The 19,806-nt window shown below is 32.5% G+C and overlaps 1 protein-coding gene across 1 annotated transcript; it reads right to left on the bottom strand.

Annotated features, from left to right (window-relative positions):
- Window positions 1-39: 39 nt before the first annotated feature.
- On the bottom strand, window positions 40-17,950 carry LOC126741308 (E3 ubiquitin-protein ligase TM129). The gene is made up of 5 exons (XM_050447701.1): window positions 17,615-17,950; window positions 17,360-17,568; window positions 886-1,132; window positions 702-833; window positions 40-622 (listed from the first exon to the last, which is right to left on the bottom strand). The coding sequence occupies exons 1-5, from the start codon at window positions 17,855-17,857 to the stop codon at window positions 356-358; spliced, it is 1,098 nt and encodes a 365-aa protein (XP_050303658.1). The 5' UTR covers window positions 17,858-17,950; the 3' UTR covers window positions 40-355.
- Window positions 17,951-19,806: the final 1,856 nt, after the last annotated feature.

Genomic DNA, 19,806 nt, shown 5'->3' on the forward strand with positions numbered 1-19,806 from the left:
TAGTTGCTCATTTGGGAGTATCTTAATGAGACACCAAAATCTTAAATGTTTTTTTTTGTTTATTAGATAAAAAAAAACATTTGATTCGTGTAAAATATAATACATATTTTAATAATACACAATCTAGATTATCACATTAAATTAAGAATGATAGCAAAACGAGTTTTGCTCAGTTGGTTTTGAAAGTCAAATTCCGCAACATGAGAGAAGTAAATTTGCAACAGCAAGCAATTACCCTGATTAATAATATGAATGACTTAGTGACTAGCATAAGAAATGTCATATCTCCATTTTAGTAAACCGCATATTATAAAGTTTTATTTAAAAAGCTCTGACAGAAATATAAAAACTTGGCCTACTCCTCTACACTTCCTAAAAGAGACACATCTAACAGACAAAAAGTTGCCCTACACATGGGACATGTACATTTACTGGCCAACCATTGGTTCTTTAATTCTGGGTCCTGCTTTGACATAAACCACTTGCCAATGCAATCAAGACACCACATGGGCTTACAGAAACAATTGGTGCAATTCATACTTTGATTTTCTGTACTTTGGCATTGTTTTTGAAGCTTAATTTGTGGATTGGCTTGTAAGCAACCTATGCATTGGTCTAGTTCCTAAAAAATATAACACATAACACATATAACATAAGTACTATATCTCAGCCGGAATAATGTTAAGAAATAAGTTTTTTACCATATCGGTATTGTATTTCGGATTTTTCCTTACAGTCTGCTTAAACACCTCCAAGAACTGTTCAGTTACAGTTTTATGAAATCTAACGTCTGGTAAAATATTTATTGACCTGGCCAACCTGTCTTCTAAATCCTAGAAAAAAAAAGAAACAAACCATCATGTAGTCAACTAACTAAATTTTTACCTTAAAGTCAACCGAATTTATCCTTATAGTGAAATTGTCAGCTCTTGTACACTTGACTTCGATGTTTAAAAACTGAGTCTCACTGGCACCCATATGAGACAGCTGATAATTTTGTGCCTGATTCACACAAAGGGTTGCATCACTTTGGTGTGTTAAAAAGATTGTCAGTGGGGTGACTTTCAGAAGCCAATTTTCAGTGACTACTATTTTGATGATAGGGTTTGTTTTAAATGATATTGAGCCCAACCTACAAAAAATTAGAATTTATGTTTCCAAATTACAAATAATTTTGACATTTCAATTGTAAAATACAGTTAAACTGTCAAAATACTAATTTGCATGGTAGGAAGGTTTTGCTTTTTCAGTCGAGTTAGTCGCAAAGTTTAGAATGTTTTTGTTTCTTATCAGTTTTTTGTAGCTGGAGTGAAGATAATATGATTGTGTGCATTTTTTCTTGCTGTCTCGGCGTTTGTGATGTAAATAAATATTAAATAATTTTATTAGCTTAAAAACCGCCAACACATTTTTTTACAAGAAATTTAGTTTAATAAACTTCAAATTTTGATAGACTAGTAAAGACAAAGAAGAAAAATATTAATTTTTATACGTTGTATCTGCAAACATTTACAAACAATTAGTATATGTAGATTTTCTCGCATCTCTGCCGGCATTGAGTAAATCGTATATTGTTTTCTTTTAATTAAAATCAGTTATTGTGCAGAATTTTCAAATTGACCGCTCCTCCCCTCAAGGAATCAGAGAAAATATGATTAATTATTATAGTTTTTAGAAGTAAATTAGGCAGACTAGATTTAATTTCATTTAATTGGATAATAATCACTAGGTAAAAGGATAGTACTGAATAAAATGTTTGTTATTTTCTAGCCTTAATAATTATGATGAATTTGTTAATAGGAAGAACTTTATAGTTGTTAAAAAAATGGAAAATATAATATAATTAGTAGTTAAATTATTACATTAATTTAGTTAAATTAGAATTTTAATTTATGTTTTTAAAATATTGTTCATTATATGCTAGACTGTATTATAGCCTGTTATTGTAAATTTGTCAGCAAACTTTTTGAAAAGAATAAATACGAAACTAAACAGGTTGTATAGAAAAACATTCTAAAAAATCCATAATTGTTTAAAATATTCGCAATTTGGCTTGAAGGAAATAAATACTAAAGACCAGGTATAATGAAAGCCCATTTAATATTTTAAGAAAAATTTTTGATTCCAATGTAATTCCAAATATAAAAAATACATTTTACAAAAGTCACTGTATACAAAATCAATATATATACAAATTTAATATGGTGATTTTTTTGCTTAATTTTAGGTATTCAGCTGTAAAACAATCATTCATAGCCACATATGGTGCACTCCATCAAACAATCGTTGGTTTTTTCAAAAGTATAGTCTCTGATTATAATACTTGTATCCTCTATATAATGTGAAGTAGTATCGAGTCATAAAACAGTAAGGAAGATCTTGTTTCAAATTAAATAATTTTCACTCATGTAACAGGAGATTTCTTCTACAGGTATTGATAAATCATCTTCATTGATAAATTTAATAGAATTGAATGTTATGCCAGAATGATGAATTTAATAAATGATAAACAATATCTCTTGTGCAACTGCCTGACAGACGAGTATATATGTCTAGTGCGGAAAACCCAATTCTTATTACAGAAGGTGAACAAGTAAGCCCAATTATTATTTTATATACGGTGAGCACGCGCAAGTCGGAACAAATTAATTTAAAATATAGGGGTATGTTCGAAAAAAAAACTCTCGGATACGTTAATTTTTATTTTTTGCCACGATTATTTTGATGATGAATGTAGACAGGGTGGACCAAAAATGAGCTACGACTATCAACTTAATTTTTTTAAATAGAAACACCCATTTTTTATTTTATTTTTTAATTCTGTATAAAATTGTAAGTATACAGGGTGATTGATGGTTGATGGTACCTTAGACGTTTACGGAGAACGGAAAATATTTTTTTTTGAAAATTTGGCAACATGGGTTTTAGCTGATGATCTAACGATTAGAAATATTTTTAGCGATGCAGCGTTGCCGCTTATACCAAAAAGTAGTAGCAACTTTGTTATTTTAAATGGAATACCCTGTATATTTTTTTAATTTCCGATCCGCTATCACTTTATGATTGGTTCTGTATAAGGTGTTCCTATACCTATCTTTAGTGGTTTTCGAGAAATTAATTATTTTCTTTATTTTTTGACGAAAACATAGATCCAAATAAATTTGTATTACTACGGCACTGGAACGCGCAGAACCTTGAAATTATAAACGTAATTTATGGAAGTATTGTCCATTATTTTTCACTATGAAAATTTGGTCTACGTTATACAGGGTTGCTCAAAATTAGTGATTTTACCGCTAGATACAAAAATGGCAAAAAGTGGTAAAAAGTTCAATGAAATGTACCCGAATTTACAAAAAATGGATCAAAGAAAATTTGTGCGAATACAAAATAACTTTATACAATTTGGTTCACAACTTAAAAATGATACAAGATTATAAGAAATTTACAATAAATTTTCAAAATGATTGCCATTGACTTCTAAGCAATTCAAAATCCTGCGTTGTACATCAGGTGATCTCGCAGGCCAGTCCCATGGTCCCAAACGCCTAAACCAGCGGTCATCGAATTTCTCAAATAACTCACGTGTCACCTCCTCAGTGCAATGAGCAGATGCCCATCCAATTGGAACCAGCAAGTGCGATAATCTTCAAGCGTTAAATTTTCCAGAAAATCTTCTACTACTGAGCGCAAAATCTGAATGTATTTATGGGAGTTTAATGACCCGTCGTAAATAAAAAAAAGCTATTTGATTGTATATTGCTACTGTCTTTTAGTAAACAAAAACCATTAAAACTAAATTTTTCTTGAAACCCCATTTCCTTAACCGCGTGTGGATTTTGATTAGCCCAAAAATGTTGATTTCTTCTATTAAAAATACCTTCTCTAGAAAACTTTGCTTCGTCTGTCCATATTATTTTTTTTAGAAAGTTTGGATCCTCTTGAGTGCGTGTCAGAAGTATCTCACAATATTGAATGCGACGTTGGTAATCATCCGGTTTCAGCTGATGAACTTTTGAATATTTAAAGGGATGCATATTATTGTCGTTCAGAATTCTTTGCACAGAATAATAAGTTAGGCCTAAATCATCTGCTGCACTCCGGATGGAAGCTTGTGGATATGCGTGAAAGTAGGCTAAAACATTCACGATGTTGTCCTCATCAGACGTTACAGGCTTGGGCAAACTTGTATCATTTTTAAGTTGTGAACCAAATTGTATAAAGTTATTTTGTATTCGCACAAATTTTCTTTTATCCATTTTTTGTAAATTCGGGTACATTTCATTGAACTTTCTGCATGTTCTTGCTACAATTTTGTCACATTGTCCATGAATAATAAATAGATTCATCAAAACTTCATTTGAATAACTATTTCTTTCCATTTTAATGAATTTTTAGGTCACTATTTTAAAAAAAACACCCAAGCGTATTTACTATTAATCAACTAAATGTCAATGTCAAACATCAATAGCATAGCATTGTTTTATCATGACCTTTCATGGCCAACTAAAGCAAATATGTGAAAATATTGCGATTTTTACAGAAAATTGCTTTTATTTCCGAAACCGAACTACTTCGATATAGGAACATAATACCTCTTTAGACAGGGATTTTAATTTCCTTTTAGAATATGTTATAATATACAGGGTGATCCATTTAAAAAAATTCACTTTTTACCATTTTTGTATCTAGTGGTAAAATCACTAATTTTGAGCAACCCTTATATATAAAATTTGTTCTACGTTATAAAGGGTTATAAATTTAACAAATTTTCATAGTGAAAAATAATGTACAATACTTCCATAAATTACGTTTATAATTTCAAGGTTCTGCGCGTTCCAGTGCCGTAGTAATACAAATTTATTTGGATCTATGTTTTCGTCAAAAAATAAAGAAAATAATTAATTTCTCGAAAACCACTAAAGATAGGTATAGGAACACCTTATACAGAACCAATCATAAAGTGATAGCGGATCGGAAAATAAGAAAATATACAGGGTATTCCATTTAAAATAACAAAGTTGCTACTACTTTTTGGTATAAGCGGCAACGCTGCATCGCTAAAAATATTTTTAATCGTTAGATCATCAGCTAAAACCCATGTTGCCAAATTTTCAAAAAAAAATTATTTTCCGTTCTCCGTAAACGTCTAAGGTGCCATCAACCATCAATCACCCTGTATTTTGTATACCATGTCCTATACCTAACCTCAAGATTTATTAGGAAATTTGCGATTAAATTTTTTATAAATAACTATAAATTTTATAGCAACAGTTTATAAAAAAAAACAAAACAAAAAAATTAAAATAAATGTTCAAATTGTTGACTATTAACATCCTGACAGTAACCAAGTCGATATTCAAATTCTTTTAATACTTTACTTATTGTTTGAGGCCGGATTTGCTGTATTTCGGCTCTAATTCTATTTTTTAATTCTTCTAAACTTTCAGGTTTATCAAAATAACCTTTAGATTTTAGATAGCCCCATAGATAAAAATCCAATGGGGTTAAATCTGCCGACCTTGCTGGCTAGTCAATAAAACCCCCCCTTCCAATCCATCTATTTGGGAAAATGTTGGTAAGGTCATCTTATACCTGTTGGCGAATAGTGTGGGGAGGCGCCATCCTCTTGGAACCATATCGAATCTGCCGGTATAAATGGTTTTTCACCATTTGCATAAAGTGCAATTAAAGTAGGTACTATCTGATTTTAAAGCGACTCTACATATTTTTCAGAGGTAAGTGCGTCCTCAATAAAATAGGGACCCACAATTGACGTGCACACAATTCCTGCTTATACGTTTAACTTCTTGGGAAATTGTGTGTGACTTTCCATACTCCAGTATGGATTTTCTGGTGCCAACGAAAATTTTGCCTATTTACAGAACCATTTAAAAAAAACTTGTCTCGTCGGAAAAAAACAATCTTGAAAATTGTGGATTTGCGTTACATTTATTTAAGATTATTTCGCAAAACTCAATTCTGCGGATGTGATCATTTTCAATAAGCTTCTGAATTAAATGAATTTGTCTCTAACATGACCAAAATCTCTAAACTTTTTTTCAATTTTGCTTACTACCGAACGTGTAATCGGCCTCTCCGGGTACTTATTGTTAAACAGATCGCAAACTTCGGCCTGTGTTCGAGTCTTGCAAATATTATGCAGTCTTGCAATTATTGCAAAATGACAATTTATTCCTTTTGGCTAAAGTGGTATTATATGTAATTTAATTTTATTTATTCTTTTTCTGTTCTATAAATATCAAGTCATTCAGGTTAGGTAATTTAAATTGATGACTCAGAAATAGCCAAAAGAAAATATAACTGGGAGCCGACTGTATGTGAACTGGATTTTGGGAATATGTGATGTCCACTCCAAAAGAAGCCTGATATATGAATAAAGCCTGATTTATATTCCAGTTGTTCATCAGCTACTTAAGATGGCCTGATTGAGAAACATATGTTGACACAGAATGACATAGACAAATTTAAAGCCTGTTTCTCCCTACCTACACCTAACTGTGAATCATTCCAGAATTTTTTGTTGATCTGGAAACAGGTGTATGTACCAACTATATTGAGGTATTTTGGTCATGTTTTAAGTAATTCCTATATCGCCTAGGGTTAATGCAGCCTCCCATGATGTTTATGTATGATTATGTAGTTTATGTAAAGAGAATTATATGGAGAAATGGCATTCGACAGGTTCTGCAATTTATTGCAATAAATCAGAAAACCGATATTATTTTTAAATATAAATATGTAATATGTATTTTTTTATATAAATATATGTTTAAAGTGTGTATTTGTGTTTTAATTTACATAATATAAAAATTTACAAGATGTTTAATAATTATTTTTTGAAAAATAACCTAAGTACCTAGATGTTTTGAATATCTGCATGCCCTATATATTTAAAAATATTGTAAGATTTTCAAGAGATAACTGTCTCTATTCTGTTAAAAAAAATATTTTTAACTATTAATGACTCTTGTGTTGTCGTTGTGTGTCCTAGTAGTGTAGAAGATATTTGTATGTCATGTATGTACTTGTATAAAGCATTATTATATAGTCCTCTCCAAACCAAAATACCACATGTCAAAACAGATTTACCTAGTGATTTATAAATTGCACCCAAAAAGCTCCTATTTAAAAAACCCCTTAACAGATAAAATGTATGTATGTAAAAGTGTATCTTCTTAGACTTGAGGTTGCCACATAAGAAGTTGAATATTATAATTCCCAATTATTTGGTATATGTTGCTTCTTTGATACTATGTGTTGCAATAGTAAAAGTTTAGCAGTGTAGATAGGCTGGTTTTGGCTTGGTCAGGGAAAAGACTCTATAAACACAGTTATTGTTAAATTTAAACTTAATTTGCAATTTTGAACTCTTCCTAGATTAAGGATAGTTTAATTTTTAACTTCCTCCCAAGACTCCCTTGATATAGCAAGTGCAGCATCACCAGCATATGAAATGAATATATAAGAACTCAGTTCTCAAGTTCAACAATGAATTAATATATTATGAAAAGTATTGGCATAAAAAAAGAACCTGAGGTACACCAATTTTTTGATGATCACTTAATACATTATTTATTCTAACCATTTGTAACCTTCCTGAAAGATAGCTTTTGAACATTTCATATGGTAATCCCCTTATTCCATAGTTTTGTAAGATGTCAAAAAGCTTAACATAAGGGACTGTATCAAAGGCCTTAGTCAAATCTAAAAACACTGTTAAACACTTTTTGTTTAAATTCAAGTTATTGACTATATTAGTTACATAGCATCCATTGTACTGCATCCCTTCAGAAAACCAAATTGATTCTTTGACATCATTTTATGATTTTAAAAAATTATTAACCCATTTTTAATGCATTTTTCTAGAAGCTTTGGAAAGTTACTGGTAAGATTTATTGGCAATAGTTATTAATATCACTTGTTATTTTAAACTGATCAGGTACGACAGTTTGTAAAATTAGATTATACAGTGCATCCCAAAAGTTATGTCTAAATTCATTTAAAATTCAGTGGGGTGTTCGAAAAAAAACGCTCGGACGCTTTTTGTACGTTAAGTTTGTATACACAGGGTTGCTCAAAAATAAATTACGACCATCAATTTAATTTTTTCAAATTAAAGCAAATTAAAGTATTTGCCGCCCGGGTACAAGAGCTAATTTTGCCGCCCTTTCTGCAGTGATTTTTATAAAAAGTGTTTTAAAAAATGCTCTTACCAAAGTACAACGTTTAAAAAAAGGGTGTAATAAAAAAATCATATTGAATTAAATTCCAAACACACATATATTAATCAATATATCAATATTATCTATACAAAAAATATACATAAAAGCATATATATTATTTACTTATATAAGTATTTCTATATTAATATGTAATTACATCGATATAAACACCTAAAGAAAATATATTTACATTATTTATACTTACATACTAATTTAAAGAAATTTAAAAAAATTAATTAGAACCCTGGTTTAAATGCTAACATTTACTTTTCTTGCCTTTTTATATGCAAGGTCGGTAACATCTAAATTAGAAACAATGTCTTCCTCAATACTTATTATTGATAAATTTGATAGTCTTGATTGTCTCATTGTGGATCTTAAGCAGTTTTTTATTAATTTTAGTTTGGAAAATGAGCGTTCCCCATGAGCTACAGTGACTGGCATTGTTAAAAATATTCTTAAAGCTACGAATAAATTTGGAAATATGCCTTTCAAATCGTTAGCAACCAGATATATTAATATTTCTTTGGCCGAGAATATATTTCTATCATTAATGTAAATTGATAATATGTCGATTTCATTATAGAGGTCCAATCCATTTATGTCCATATTTTTTGTTTCAGGGTCAGTTAATTTAGCTTCTAAATTCTTACAATAGGTCATTATTTCGGGTTTGGAAAATGCTTTCAAATTGTTTAAAAAACCAAATAATTCAATATGTTTTTGTAAATCGTGAAATCTCTCATCCAATTTTGAGGTTGAAATATCGAGAATATTTTAAAAAAAAATTACTTTAAAATTTATTTCTGGAGATTTGATTGGCTCATCCTTGTGTTCATAATCAAAAAACGTTTTTTTTTTCCTTGGTCTTATTGAGTGAATGGCTGGAAAGGAAATTTCGGCGTCTACTTCTTCCGCAATTTTCTTAGATTCATTTATCATGTCTAAAAACCCGTTTTCCGATCTCATTTGTGTCAAAAATAATTTGATTTCTTTTAGCATCTGTACAGCTTCTGGTAAAATAACATTAGACTTTTGCAGTGTTTTGCTTACTATATTAATTTTTGCCAAAATGTTGTACCAAATAACTAACGAACAAATAAATTTAAATGATTTTATTTTATTTATTAGGGACATTGCAATATTCTTTGTTTCATTATCTCTGCTTTCATCATTAAAAAGCGTAAACAGAGCATCATACACTTTTTCTAACTCAAATCAGAGTTTTTATTGCCTCAATACGGCTTTCCCAGCGGGTATCCGATAAGGGCTTTAGTGTTAGCCTGGGCAGCTCTTTTAAGAGAGCATTCCATCTGTAAGTTGAGGCCGAAAAAAAGACATATATTTCCTGAATAATGCTAAAAAAATGCTTTTTGCTGCATCATTAACTACTAAATTCAAACTATGGGCGGCACAGGGTACAAAAAAGGCTCTAGGATTAATATTTAAAAAAATTTTTTGTAGGCCATTGTGCTTGCCTTTCATGTTTGCTCCGTTGTCATAGCTCTGACCTCTCATATCGGCAATATCAATATCCAGTTCTTTTAAATAATTTAATAAAAAATCTGTTAACCCCTGACCAGCAGTGTTTGTAACTTTACAAAATCCTAAAAAAATGTTCTCGAATTTCTATACTTTTAGAACAATCATCAATAAAAACGAATCTAACAATAATGGTAATTTGTTCTTGGTGACTAACGTCAGGTGTACAGTCAAGAATGATTGAGAAATATTTGCATAATTTTAAACATTCAACAATACACTTTTTTACTTTTTCTCCTATTAAAAAAATCAATTCATTTTGTATTTTATCTCCCAAATAATGCAGCATTTTGTTCCTATCTTTTTGGACTATATCAATATGTTCAGCCATTACAGAATCAAATTTTACAATCGTCTCAATTAATTTCAGAAAATTACTGTTACCCTTATCAAATAGTTTTTGACTATTACCCCTAAAAGCTTAATTTTGTCCAGCTAAAAACTGGATAACTAAAATCGAACTTCTCTCTAAAATCGAAGTCCATCTTTTTTTCCATTTGAAATAAATTTTGATTGATAGAGTCCACAGTTAAACCTTTTTCTATTGATTTTTTTAATTCAAGCCATTTCCTAACAGTTTCAAAATGCCCCATACTGGTTTCGTGTCTTTCTAAAGTCCTAGATAAATGTCGCCAGTCACTATAGCCATTCCCCTCATTAAAACTATTATCAGAAACTTTAAATAATTTACAAGGAAAACAGTACACTGAATCTTTAGATTTTGAGTAAATAAGCCAGGTTCTAGGAACTTTTTCATTGTTAGTTAATTTTTTTTCAAAGTAAGCAGCGCTATAACATCTATTTAAATTATTAATGGGTATTATATAAATATATTATATATTATATATAATATATATTATATATAAATTAATATTTTTAATTTGAACGGGTCCTATTCCTAAAATCAATAATCTAATATTATCCGTTAATATTTCGGGCCAATATGCTGGATCTTTAAATCGTTCTTCATTTACCTGAACAGCTTCAATGTTCTCAGTTTGCGTATTTGTTGGCGTATTCGTCGAGTGATCATCTTGTTTCAGTTCATCTCCTGATGGTTGCTGATCTCCATCATTTGGTTGTTCTACATCGGCATCGGCTTCAGTTGACGTCAAAGGTTGAACATCCGGCCTTTGGCTTGTTGAAGGTTGAGGTTGTGCCGGTTGTAGGGTCGTTGATGACGCAAAAAACTTTTTTAACGAACCTGCTAACCGCCTGTCATCTTCCTCCTTTTCTAGCTTCCTTTTTCGGTATTGGGAACCAGAAAGCCTCTTTCGACCATCAGCCATCTTAAATATTTTTTTTAGAATTGGCACAAAAATCAGACATTACTTTTTTCAATGAAAAATTGCTTAAGGCATGAAGTTCTAAATATTTGGAAGATATTAATAAAATATTTTAAACTTACCGTTAACAACACAAACACAATTTTATATAAAATGTATTAAAAATAAACACTAATCGACAAGTCGCTTTAAAACTCGCAAATTAAAATAAATTAAAAACAGAAGGGTGGGAATTTCTAAACATTACACCCCCGCTTATTTCTGCAGCTCCAAAATACATATTATTTATTACCCAAAAGTATTGAAATTCCGCAAGAAATAAATTTCGAGGAATTACCATTGGTGGTACTTTACGCGGCTCTTTTAATTATGCCGCCCTTATAACATCATCAGCACCGGCGGCGGCGCCGGCGCCGCCCTGGCTGAACCCACCATAATTGCGGTGCTATTGTTTTTATTACCTGGTCCTGGTACCTATTTATTTATCTATATAGATTATTATTATTATAGCAACGATTCGGGGAACAACGCTCGGTTTCAGTAAACATTGTATTCTGTTGGCGCCTTAATTATAAGTTTTAAATTTTATAAATTTTTGTTATTCATAATTTTTTTTTCATTACTTGGCGCTTTTTTATTTTATTTTTCGGATATTTTGCCGCCCCAAATGAGCGCCGCCCGGGTGCGGCGCACCCCTTGCACTCCCGGCACGGCTTGGCTCTAAAAGCACCTTTTTTTATTTCATCTTTGAATTTCACGTGGAATTCTACGTATGTTTCATGCATCATGTCCTATATCTAAAGTCAAGTCATCTAGATTATTTGGCCTATTAACAAATACCTTCGACTTGAGGTATCCCCACAAAAAGAAGTCCATTGGTGTTAGGTAAGGCTATCTCGCAGGCCATTCGATGGGACCTCTCCTTCCTATCCACCGATTGGGAAAGGTTTCATCTAAAAATGTATGCACAATGGCAGCATAGTGCGGAGGAGCGCCATCTTGCTGGAAAATTAGTTTTTCGTCAGGATAGTCTGGGTCCAATGGATCTGGAAATAAAGCTGGTAATGCTGGAACTAATTCAAAGGAGAAAATCGAGATACACTTGTCCCTTTAAAGTCTGTTCAAAGAAAAAAGGACCTATTACTCTTTCGCGCACTATTCCACACCACACATTTAGTTTTTGAGTGCTACTGGGTGTTTACCTCCATCATCCAATGCGGACTTTCTGTTGCCCAATATCGACAATTTTGTCTGTTCACACTACCATTCAAACAGAACGTGGCTTCATCGGAAAAAATATTTGTTACTAAATTATTATTAAGATTGCACATGCTTTGTAAGTGTTCACAAAACTCATTTCGCCTATCGAAATCGTCATCAAATAACTCTTGCACAGGAATAACTTTGTAGGGGTGATATTTGTGCTTTTTAACTATTCAGTGAACTATAGATTTCGCCATGTGTAAATTTGCCCCAATCTGCAACAGAGGAGTGCATGGATTTTCTTCCAAAGAAAGCAAAACGTCAAGTTGTTCATTTTCATCTCGAGCAGGACGACCAGATTTCGGCAGATCTCTAACATGACGGAATTCTCTAAATTTAGCCTCTATTCTACTTACCACCTTTTGACATATAGGAGGACGATCAGGATGGATTTCATTGAATAATTGAGCAGCTTCTCTTTGAGTACAGTTCTATCACCAAACCCAACCATGCACAGAATTTCTATTTTTTCTTGTTCTGTTAACTTTACCATTGTGAATACCGCAAATTTGCTTGTACACTTCACACTTGACAATATCTGTTTGGCATACAGTTTCTATGAAAATACATGCTCACCAGCCGACAATAAAAAAAAAACGAATGAATGGAATTTTGCTCTGTATAAAAATTCTCAGAGATAAGGTGACTCGTAAGGTGAACTACAATAATAATGTTTGGTCATCTTTTTTTCGATAACTGTTGACTTTAGGTATAGGACATGATGCACGAAACATATGTAGAATTACACGCAAAATTCAAAACTGAAATAAAAATAAGGTGCTTTCTTTTGAAAAAATTAAGTTGATGGTCATAATTTATTTTTGGGCAAACCTGTATATACAAACTTCACATACAAAAATGCGCACCTTAAAATAAAAATCGACGGGTCCGAGCGTTTTTTTTTTTCGAGCACACCCCTGAATTTTAAATGTATTTAGACATAACTTTTGGGATGCACTGCATATACTGTTTGTTTAATTTTTCAACTAATTTTCCACAAATTTTTTTTCTTAATCTATTCTTTTCAAACTACCCTTTCTACTCAAAGTTTAAAATATTGCAAAATCAAAGATACTTGAGAAGACCCTAGTTCAGTAGTAGAAGATCTATATGTAGTAGAAGATCCTATATTCATAATTATTTTAAACTAAATGATTCAATTATTCTTAATATTGGTTGTAAATATCAGACGTATGTTCCAAGGCTCCACTATTTGGTCACATTTGTATGGTTTAAAGTAGCCCGCTCATAGTAAATGTTATATCATCATATGGGAAATTTTGTTTTGGAGATAACTACGAAAACGAGAGGAGTGTTTCTCAATACAGGGAGCCTCAAATAAAGAAATTCCACTCCAACTTCTAAACGGCTGCTCTGCCCAGTTCTGCTAACAATTGATGGTATTTCCATTGTTATTCTCGCACCCGGGATCCACTAGGCATTTTCAACATTATTCACTAGATAAGACTGAACTAAACTTTTATGGACTATCTAAGGCATGTATTATTATTATTTTTGTTTCTATTGACATTTCAGTATTTATGTTTACATTTTCACATTATAATTAGGATTTAGGGAAATTCAGGTTTCAGCAGCACATTTAAATTCTTAGAAATATTAGTTTTATAAGATGAATCGTAGCTTTAAGTGCTGTAAAAATAAGGATTTTTTAAATTACTGCTGCGTAGCCTGCAACTCAATCTTTCACCCTAGTTGCCTCGAGCGACAATCTGAGGTTATAAGGTTGGGAGGCTATAAAATTTTGTGTACGGAAAGATGAACTAGAGCCTATGAACAGAAAATTGAGAGTATGATAGAGGAATTTAGGGAAAAGGATAGACACTTAGAGAGAATTCGTAGAAATAGTCTGGTTTTTGAGGATGAAGTATTTGAAGCGGAAAGAAAGTTTTCATCGACACTTGATATTCTCAATAAAAAAAATGATGAACTTAGTTACGAGATTGACAACTTTAAGACTAAGGAACATGATCTGAATTTGTTGGTAAAGTCTCTGGAACAGGAAAAAATGGACCTTTCACTCAAAATGGATAAATTAACGGATTTAAATAAGGACCTAACTACCAACATTCACGCTGTAGAAAACGAGACTCTTGCATATAAACATCAAATTTCTTTGCTACAAAGAGATGTTGATGAGTATTCTTCTATTAATGAAGGGATGGTGACTTCTATAAGAGTTTTAGAAGCAGAAAAAGAAATCCACCTTTTGGAGATTGGGCTCTTGAAAACTCAGCAGGTGGTATCAACAGTCACTGACTCCAGGAATGTGCGTACTGAGATCAATAAACAAAACAATAAACCTGATGATTTTCGTCCAAAGCTTCTGTTTGTAGCTGGAAAATGTAATAGATTGTTTCTTAAGCTTTTACGTAACAAAATGGGACATGTGTACAACATTCAATATTTTCTAAAACCTGGTTGCTTGACTCGTGATTTGGTACTAACTGCTTCAGCTCTTGCTTCCAATTTTACCAAGAACGATTTGGTGATTTTGTGGTTGAACGGAACATATTCTCCTACATCTATTATTAACGATTTTATCATTCCCTGTAAAAACACTACTTTCCTCGTTATGACAAGCCCTTGTTTGGACCGGGTTGCAGTGTCGTATATAATAGTAATCTGTCATTATATAAAGCTTTCCATAGAAACAGCATTGACCTAAGTCGAATACTTGAATGCAATTATGCTAATCATTTTGCTGATTTGGCTTGTATATTACATGGCCACATAAAAAAATATTTTTTAAACCCACTGTATAATTCTAAGCATCTAAAACTAGATAGATCACCTAATTTTGTCGAAAGCGTGGGAACTGCGTCTGAGCGTGTGACTGGTTCTCACTCTTTTTTATAGATGAGACCGTAGAGGTTCAAGCTCCCCTTCATTCAACTGCAATATCAAAATTAAAGCATTGTAGTGCATTTTTATTAAATATTCAATCCCTTCGGAATAAGGTGGATGAGCTTCAACTTCTGCTTGCTAATTTTAATTTTCCTGACATTGTTATATTAACGGAACATTGGCTTAGACCTAATGAATGTTTTTGTATTGATGAGTATGTACCACTGTCAGTTTATTATAGACAGAACTCTCTGCATGGAGGAACTGCTGTTCCAATTAGGAGACATTTTCTAAACTTTTTCTGTACCGTTGATAAGTTTAGTGATGCCTCAGTTGAACGGGTTTTTGAGTGTTTGGTGTATTTTTGTAAGTTGTTTAATATGTACGTTATTTGTATATACCGCCCGCCCTCTGGGGATATCAGTCTGTTTCTTTACAGGTTAGATTGTCTTCTGTCCCGGCTCCCAATTCACTCGCGTGTTATCTTGGCTGGAGATTTTAATATTAATTATTCAGAGGTTTCCTTACCGCAAAGAATTTCTCTTGATGGAATCTTCAAATCATTTGCACTTACCATGCATGTTAATGCACCCACTCGTATTTCGTCCTCTTCATCGACCACTATTGATTATTTCTGCAGTAATCTGGACGGTGTTACCTGTTCAGTGCTCAAAATTTGCGATGCTTAGCAAAACTTCGCAAATCTATTGACAATCAATTCATCAGGTCTTATTTTCAGGATTATCGGAAAATTTATAGGCATCTGATAAAAGTCAGAAAGGAACTGTATTACAATGAGTGCTTAGATTCGTCCGGTAACAGACAGAAGGAAAGTTGGTTAATCATTAACGAATGTAGGCAGTCTTCTCGTCGGCGGTTGATTGAATCGGACTTGGGGCCCGATGATTTCAATGACTATTTTTCTAATATTGCTGAGAAGTTACTGGAAGCAGTTCCCAGTGACTGCGATCCATTGCAGTATCTTAATGGGAATGCTATCAACCAATCATTCTTTTTTCACCCTGTAGATGCCACCGAGGTCCTTGAAACAATTCAGTGCTTGAAGAATTATAGGTCTTCGGGTTCCGATGGTATCTCTTCATGTCTGCTGTTACTTCTGCCTGCAAGCGCTTTGGGTGCTTTGGTTTGGGCAGTCAATCAGTCATTTCTTCAGGGCGAGTTCCCATCCTGTTTAAAGGAAGCTATGATTATCCCTCTTCATAAGGGTGGTATCTTGGACCGACCCTCTAACTTCCGTCTCATATCAATTTTGTCTACCCTCTCCAAGGTTCTTGAGCGGCTTGCAAAAAAGAGAATTGTCTCTTTTTTGACCAAATACAATGTGCTGTCCCCTAATCAGTATGGATTTCAGTCATCTAGGGGCACGCAGGATGCCATTTTCAGATTCTTGGAGAATGTGTATCTATCTATGAACTCCAAGGAGGCTGCAGCAGCGGTGTTCTGTGATCTGTCCAAGGCCTTTGATTGTGTGGATCATGGAATACTGCTGTCAAAGCTTGATTTTTGACATTTTGGGGATTGTGCTCCAAGGGACTCCTTAACATAATTTTTACTATTCAGAAAAAAGCATTAAGGTATCTGTGTGGTGTTGGTCTGAGAGTCTCTTGTAAACCTCTTTTTGTAGCTGAAAGAATTTTAACAGTTTTCTCACTCTTTATATTGGAAACTGCAACACTCATACATAAGTCCGTAAGTCCACCATCCTGCACCAGTCATAATACTCGTCAAGTGGGCAACTTATCTCTTCCAATCCCCACCTCCTCACTTACAAGAAACTCTCTTATATTTATTAGTCGTAAAATATTTAATCATGTTCCTTTTTCGATTAGGACTGTTACAGACCTTAAAAAGTTTAGGAGAGAACTAAAGAAATTAATCTTACCAAAAGCTTACTACAGCATTGAAGAGTATTTTAACAATTCATTTTAATATTTAAAATTATTTGGTTTTGTCTTTGTTTATATAAAATATGCTTCTGTATTCTGTTTTTGTCCTGTATAACCAAATAAATACTTGTATTATAAATTCTAGGATTAGGAAGCTTTTAGCATAAGTTTGTAAACTTAGCAAATAAAGTATATTTTGACTTTGACTTGACTTAAATATAAATTTTTATTTATTTCAATACCTCAGTACCTTCTATATTCATTTTCTATATCAGAAGCTACAGCTTCCCAGTCATTATTGTTATTACAACACTTTGTAAGTTGTTTGACAATAGGATGATTTTTATGGTTACTTTCAGTCCACCTTTTGAGTTCAAACAGAGCAATAAAAGGAGCTGCTACACTTGATGCTGCAAAAATTCTCCAACAAACTCCAGATCCTGTAAATAATTCGAAAAACTACAAAATGTGTGGGTAGTTTGTGTATAACATTGAATAAACTTACTTCACTTTCAAAGCCCAATAAAAACAACAATATTATATATACTAGAGGTAGGCATGAATACACGAATAAATTCAACATAGACTTTTTCATGTGATATCTTATAAATTGTTGTTTTTCAGAACCCAAAAAGTTTCCCATGCAATTTTGAATGGTTAACCCAGTGCTGATAAACTCTTCGTGCGGATAAATAATTGCAAAACATATTAGTAAATAAAATAAATTAAATGCCACTTCGGACGACATTTAATTCTGTTAAAAAATATGTTTAAAAACTTATGCTTTCTTTAGAGATGAATAAAAAGCGAGAACTGACATATTAGGGAAAAATAAATAAATAAATAAATAATAATAATAATAATACAAACAATGACGTATGGCAATACAATCACGATGGTCCTTAGGCTGATTTCACATGAACACGTGATTGCAGACAAGCGGCGTAAGACTGTTGCACAATTGCCCGGCAACGAGAAAGGACATTTTTTGTAGATGCTGAATCAACAGTAACGACACACCAATTATAGGGACTTTCGTATTACCTTGGGATATTTTTTTGTTTTGTTTTCTTTTCTGTCAAAACGGCCTTAGTTTTCTTTCAATTTTTGTAAAAAATAAATATTTAGAGTTTTTTAAACTAAAAATATTTTTTCTACTACAGTGCGTAAAGTACTCACTTTGCACACTTCCCAGGCAGTAGCGGCTCGTCAGGGGACGCGGGTGAAGCACTGCTTCACCACAAATTTTAAAAAATTTAAGAGTTTTAAAATCGACATCTACGTTTACAATTTAGTTTGTTTTATATTTTATAACAAAATAATTCTTTATTTTATCTGATTTATCAAAATTAGTGTAATTCTTTAAAGAATATATTTGTAAAAGTATTCAGAAACTCGAGCGCGCTAAACATATTCTCATAATAGCAGCGGCGACCGCCACCGCATGTGTCAATGCAGCACAATTAGCAGAAACAATAATCCGATACAATACCTCCCGGATCAATACCTCCCCGATGCAATACTTATCCGATGCAATAAAGAGGGATTTAATAATTTTGGAAATGTGACAAGAGGTTGTAGTAGACATGAAGCATCTTCGGAGCACATTCAATCTGCCTTGTCCTTTGTGAATTTAAAAAAAAACCTTACAACTATTGAAGACGCTCTAAAGGAAAATTCCAGGTTATGTATAAAACAATTTAACGATAAAGTACTATTAAATAGAAGGTTTATGCAGTTACCCATTCGTGCTACTGTGTATTTAGCCAAGCAAGAGCTAGCATTTCGGGGGCATGATGAAACTTATTCTTCGGACAATCGTGGTAATTTTAAAGAACTTTTGCACTCGTACATATCGATTAGTAACATAGATATTCGAGAGCATTATAAAAAGGTATCATCTATTTTCTCTGCCAATTCAAAAACTATTCAAAATGAACTAATAGACTGCATTTCCGATTATCTCGATGAACATATAGACCGTGAAATAAACAAATGTAATTTTTATTCTATTCAAGTGGACGATTCAACGGACATTCTTCAAAAGTCCAAATGCAGCATAATAATTAGATTTGTTAATAGTGCAGGGAAAGTGGTCGAAAGATTTTTAGGATTCTTCGATGTAAGTTCGGACCGAACAGCTGATTTTTAACTTAGAATTCTTAACTTAGAATTATTAACTTAGAATATTCTTACCAAAAGAATAGAAAAATATGATTATCGTTCGAAATTAGTGGGGCAGTGTTTTGACGGTGCTAGTGTTATGTCTGGACATGTAAATGGTCTGCAATCAAAAATTAAAGTTGAAGCTCCACAAGCCGTTTTTGTACACTGTGCAGCCCACCGTTTTAATTTAGTACTCCAACAGAGTTGCAGTACTATACCACAATGTCGTATTTTTTTGCAAATGTGAATAGTTTTCACTCATTTTTTCATCATTCTTCAAAAAGAACTTATGTAGCTGATCAGATCATTAAAAAAAGAATACCTACGTCAGCAATAACGCGATGGACATCTAACTCTAATATTGTAAATGTTATTCATAATGAATGGGATGGTTTAAAATAAGTATTTGCTGAAATTAGAGACGACAAAACTTCGGATCAAACTTCAATAACTCAAAGCGTTGGTTTCTTGAACCACCTCCATGATTTTGAGTTTGGTCTTTTCATCAGCATTTTTAGTGACATTCTCGAA

Source organism: Anthonomus grandis, chromosome 10 (genome assembly GCF_022605725.1).
Source record: "Anthonomus grandis grandis chromosome 10, icAntGran1.3, whole genome shotgun sequence".
Taxonomy (NCBI): Eukaryota; Metazoa; Arthropoda; class Insecta; order Coleoptera; family Curculionidae; genus Anthonomus; species Anthonomus grandis.

What these genes read in the sequence shown, in the direction of transcription:
- LOC126741308 (XM_050447701.1), bottom strand. Translation starts at nt 17,857, where the DNA reads ATGTCGTCCGAAGTGGCATTTAATTTATTTTATTTACTAATATGTTTT. An exon ending in ATAGAAAATGAATATAGAAG is followed by an intron (nt 1,133 to 17,359) that starts GTACTGAGGTAT and finishes AATTTTTTGTAG; the next exon opens with GTTGGGCTCAATATCATTTA. An exon ending in CGAAATACAATACCGATATG is followed by an intron (nt 623 to 701) that starts GTAAAAAACTTA and finishes TATATTTTTTAG; the next exon opens with GAACTAGACCAATGCATAGG.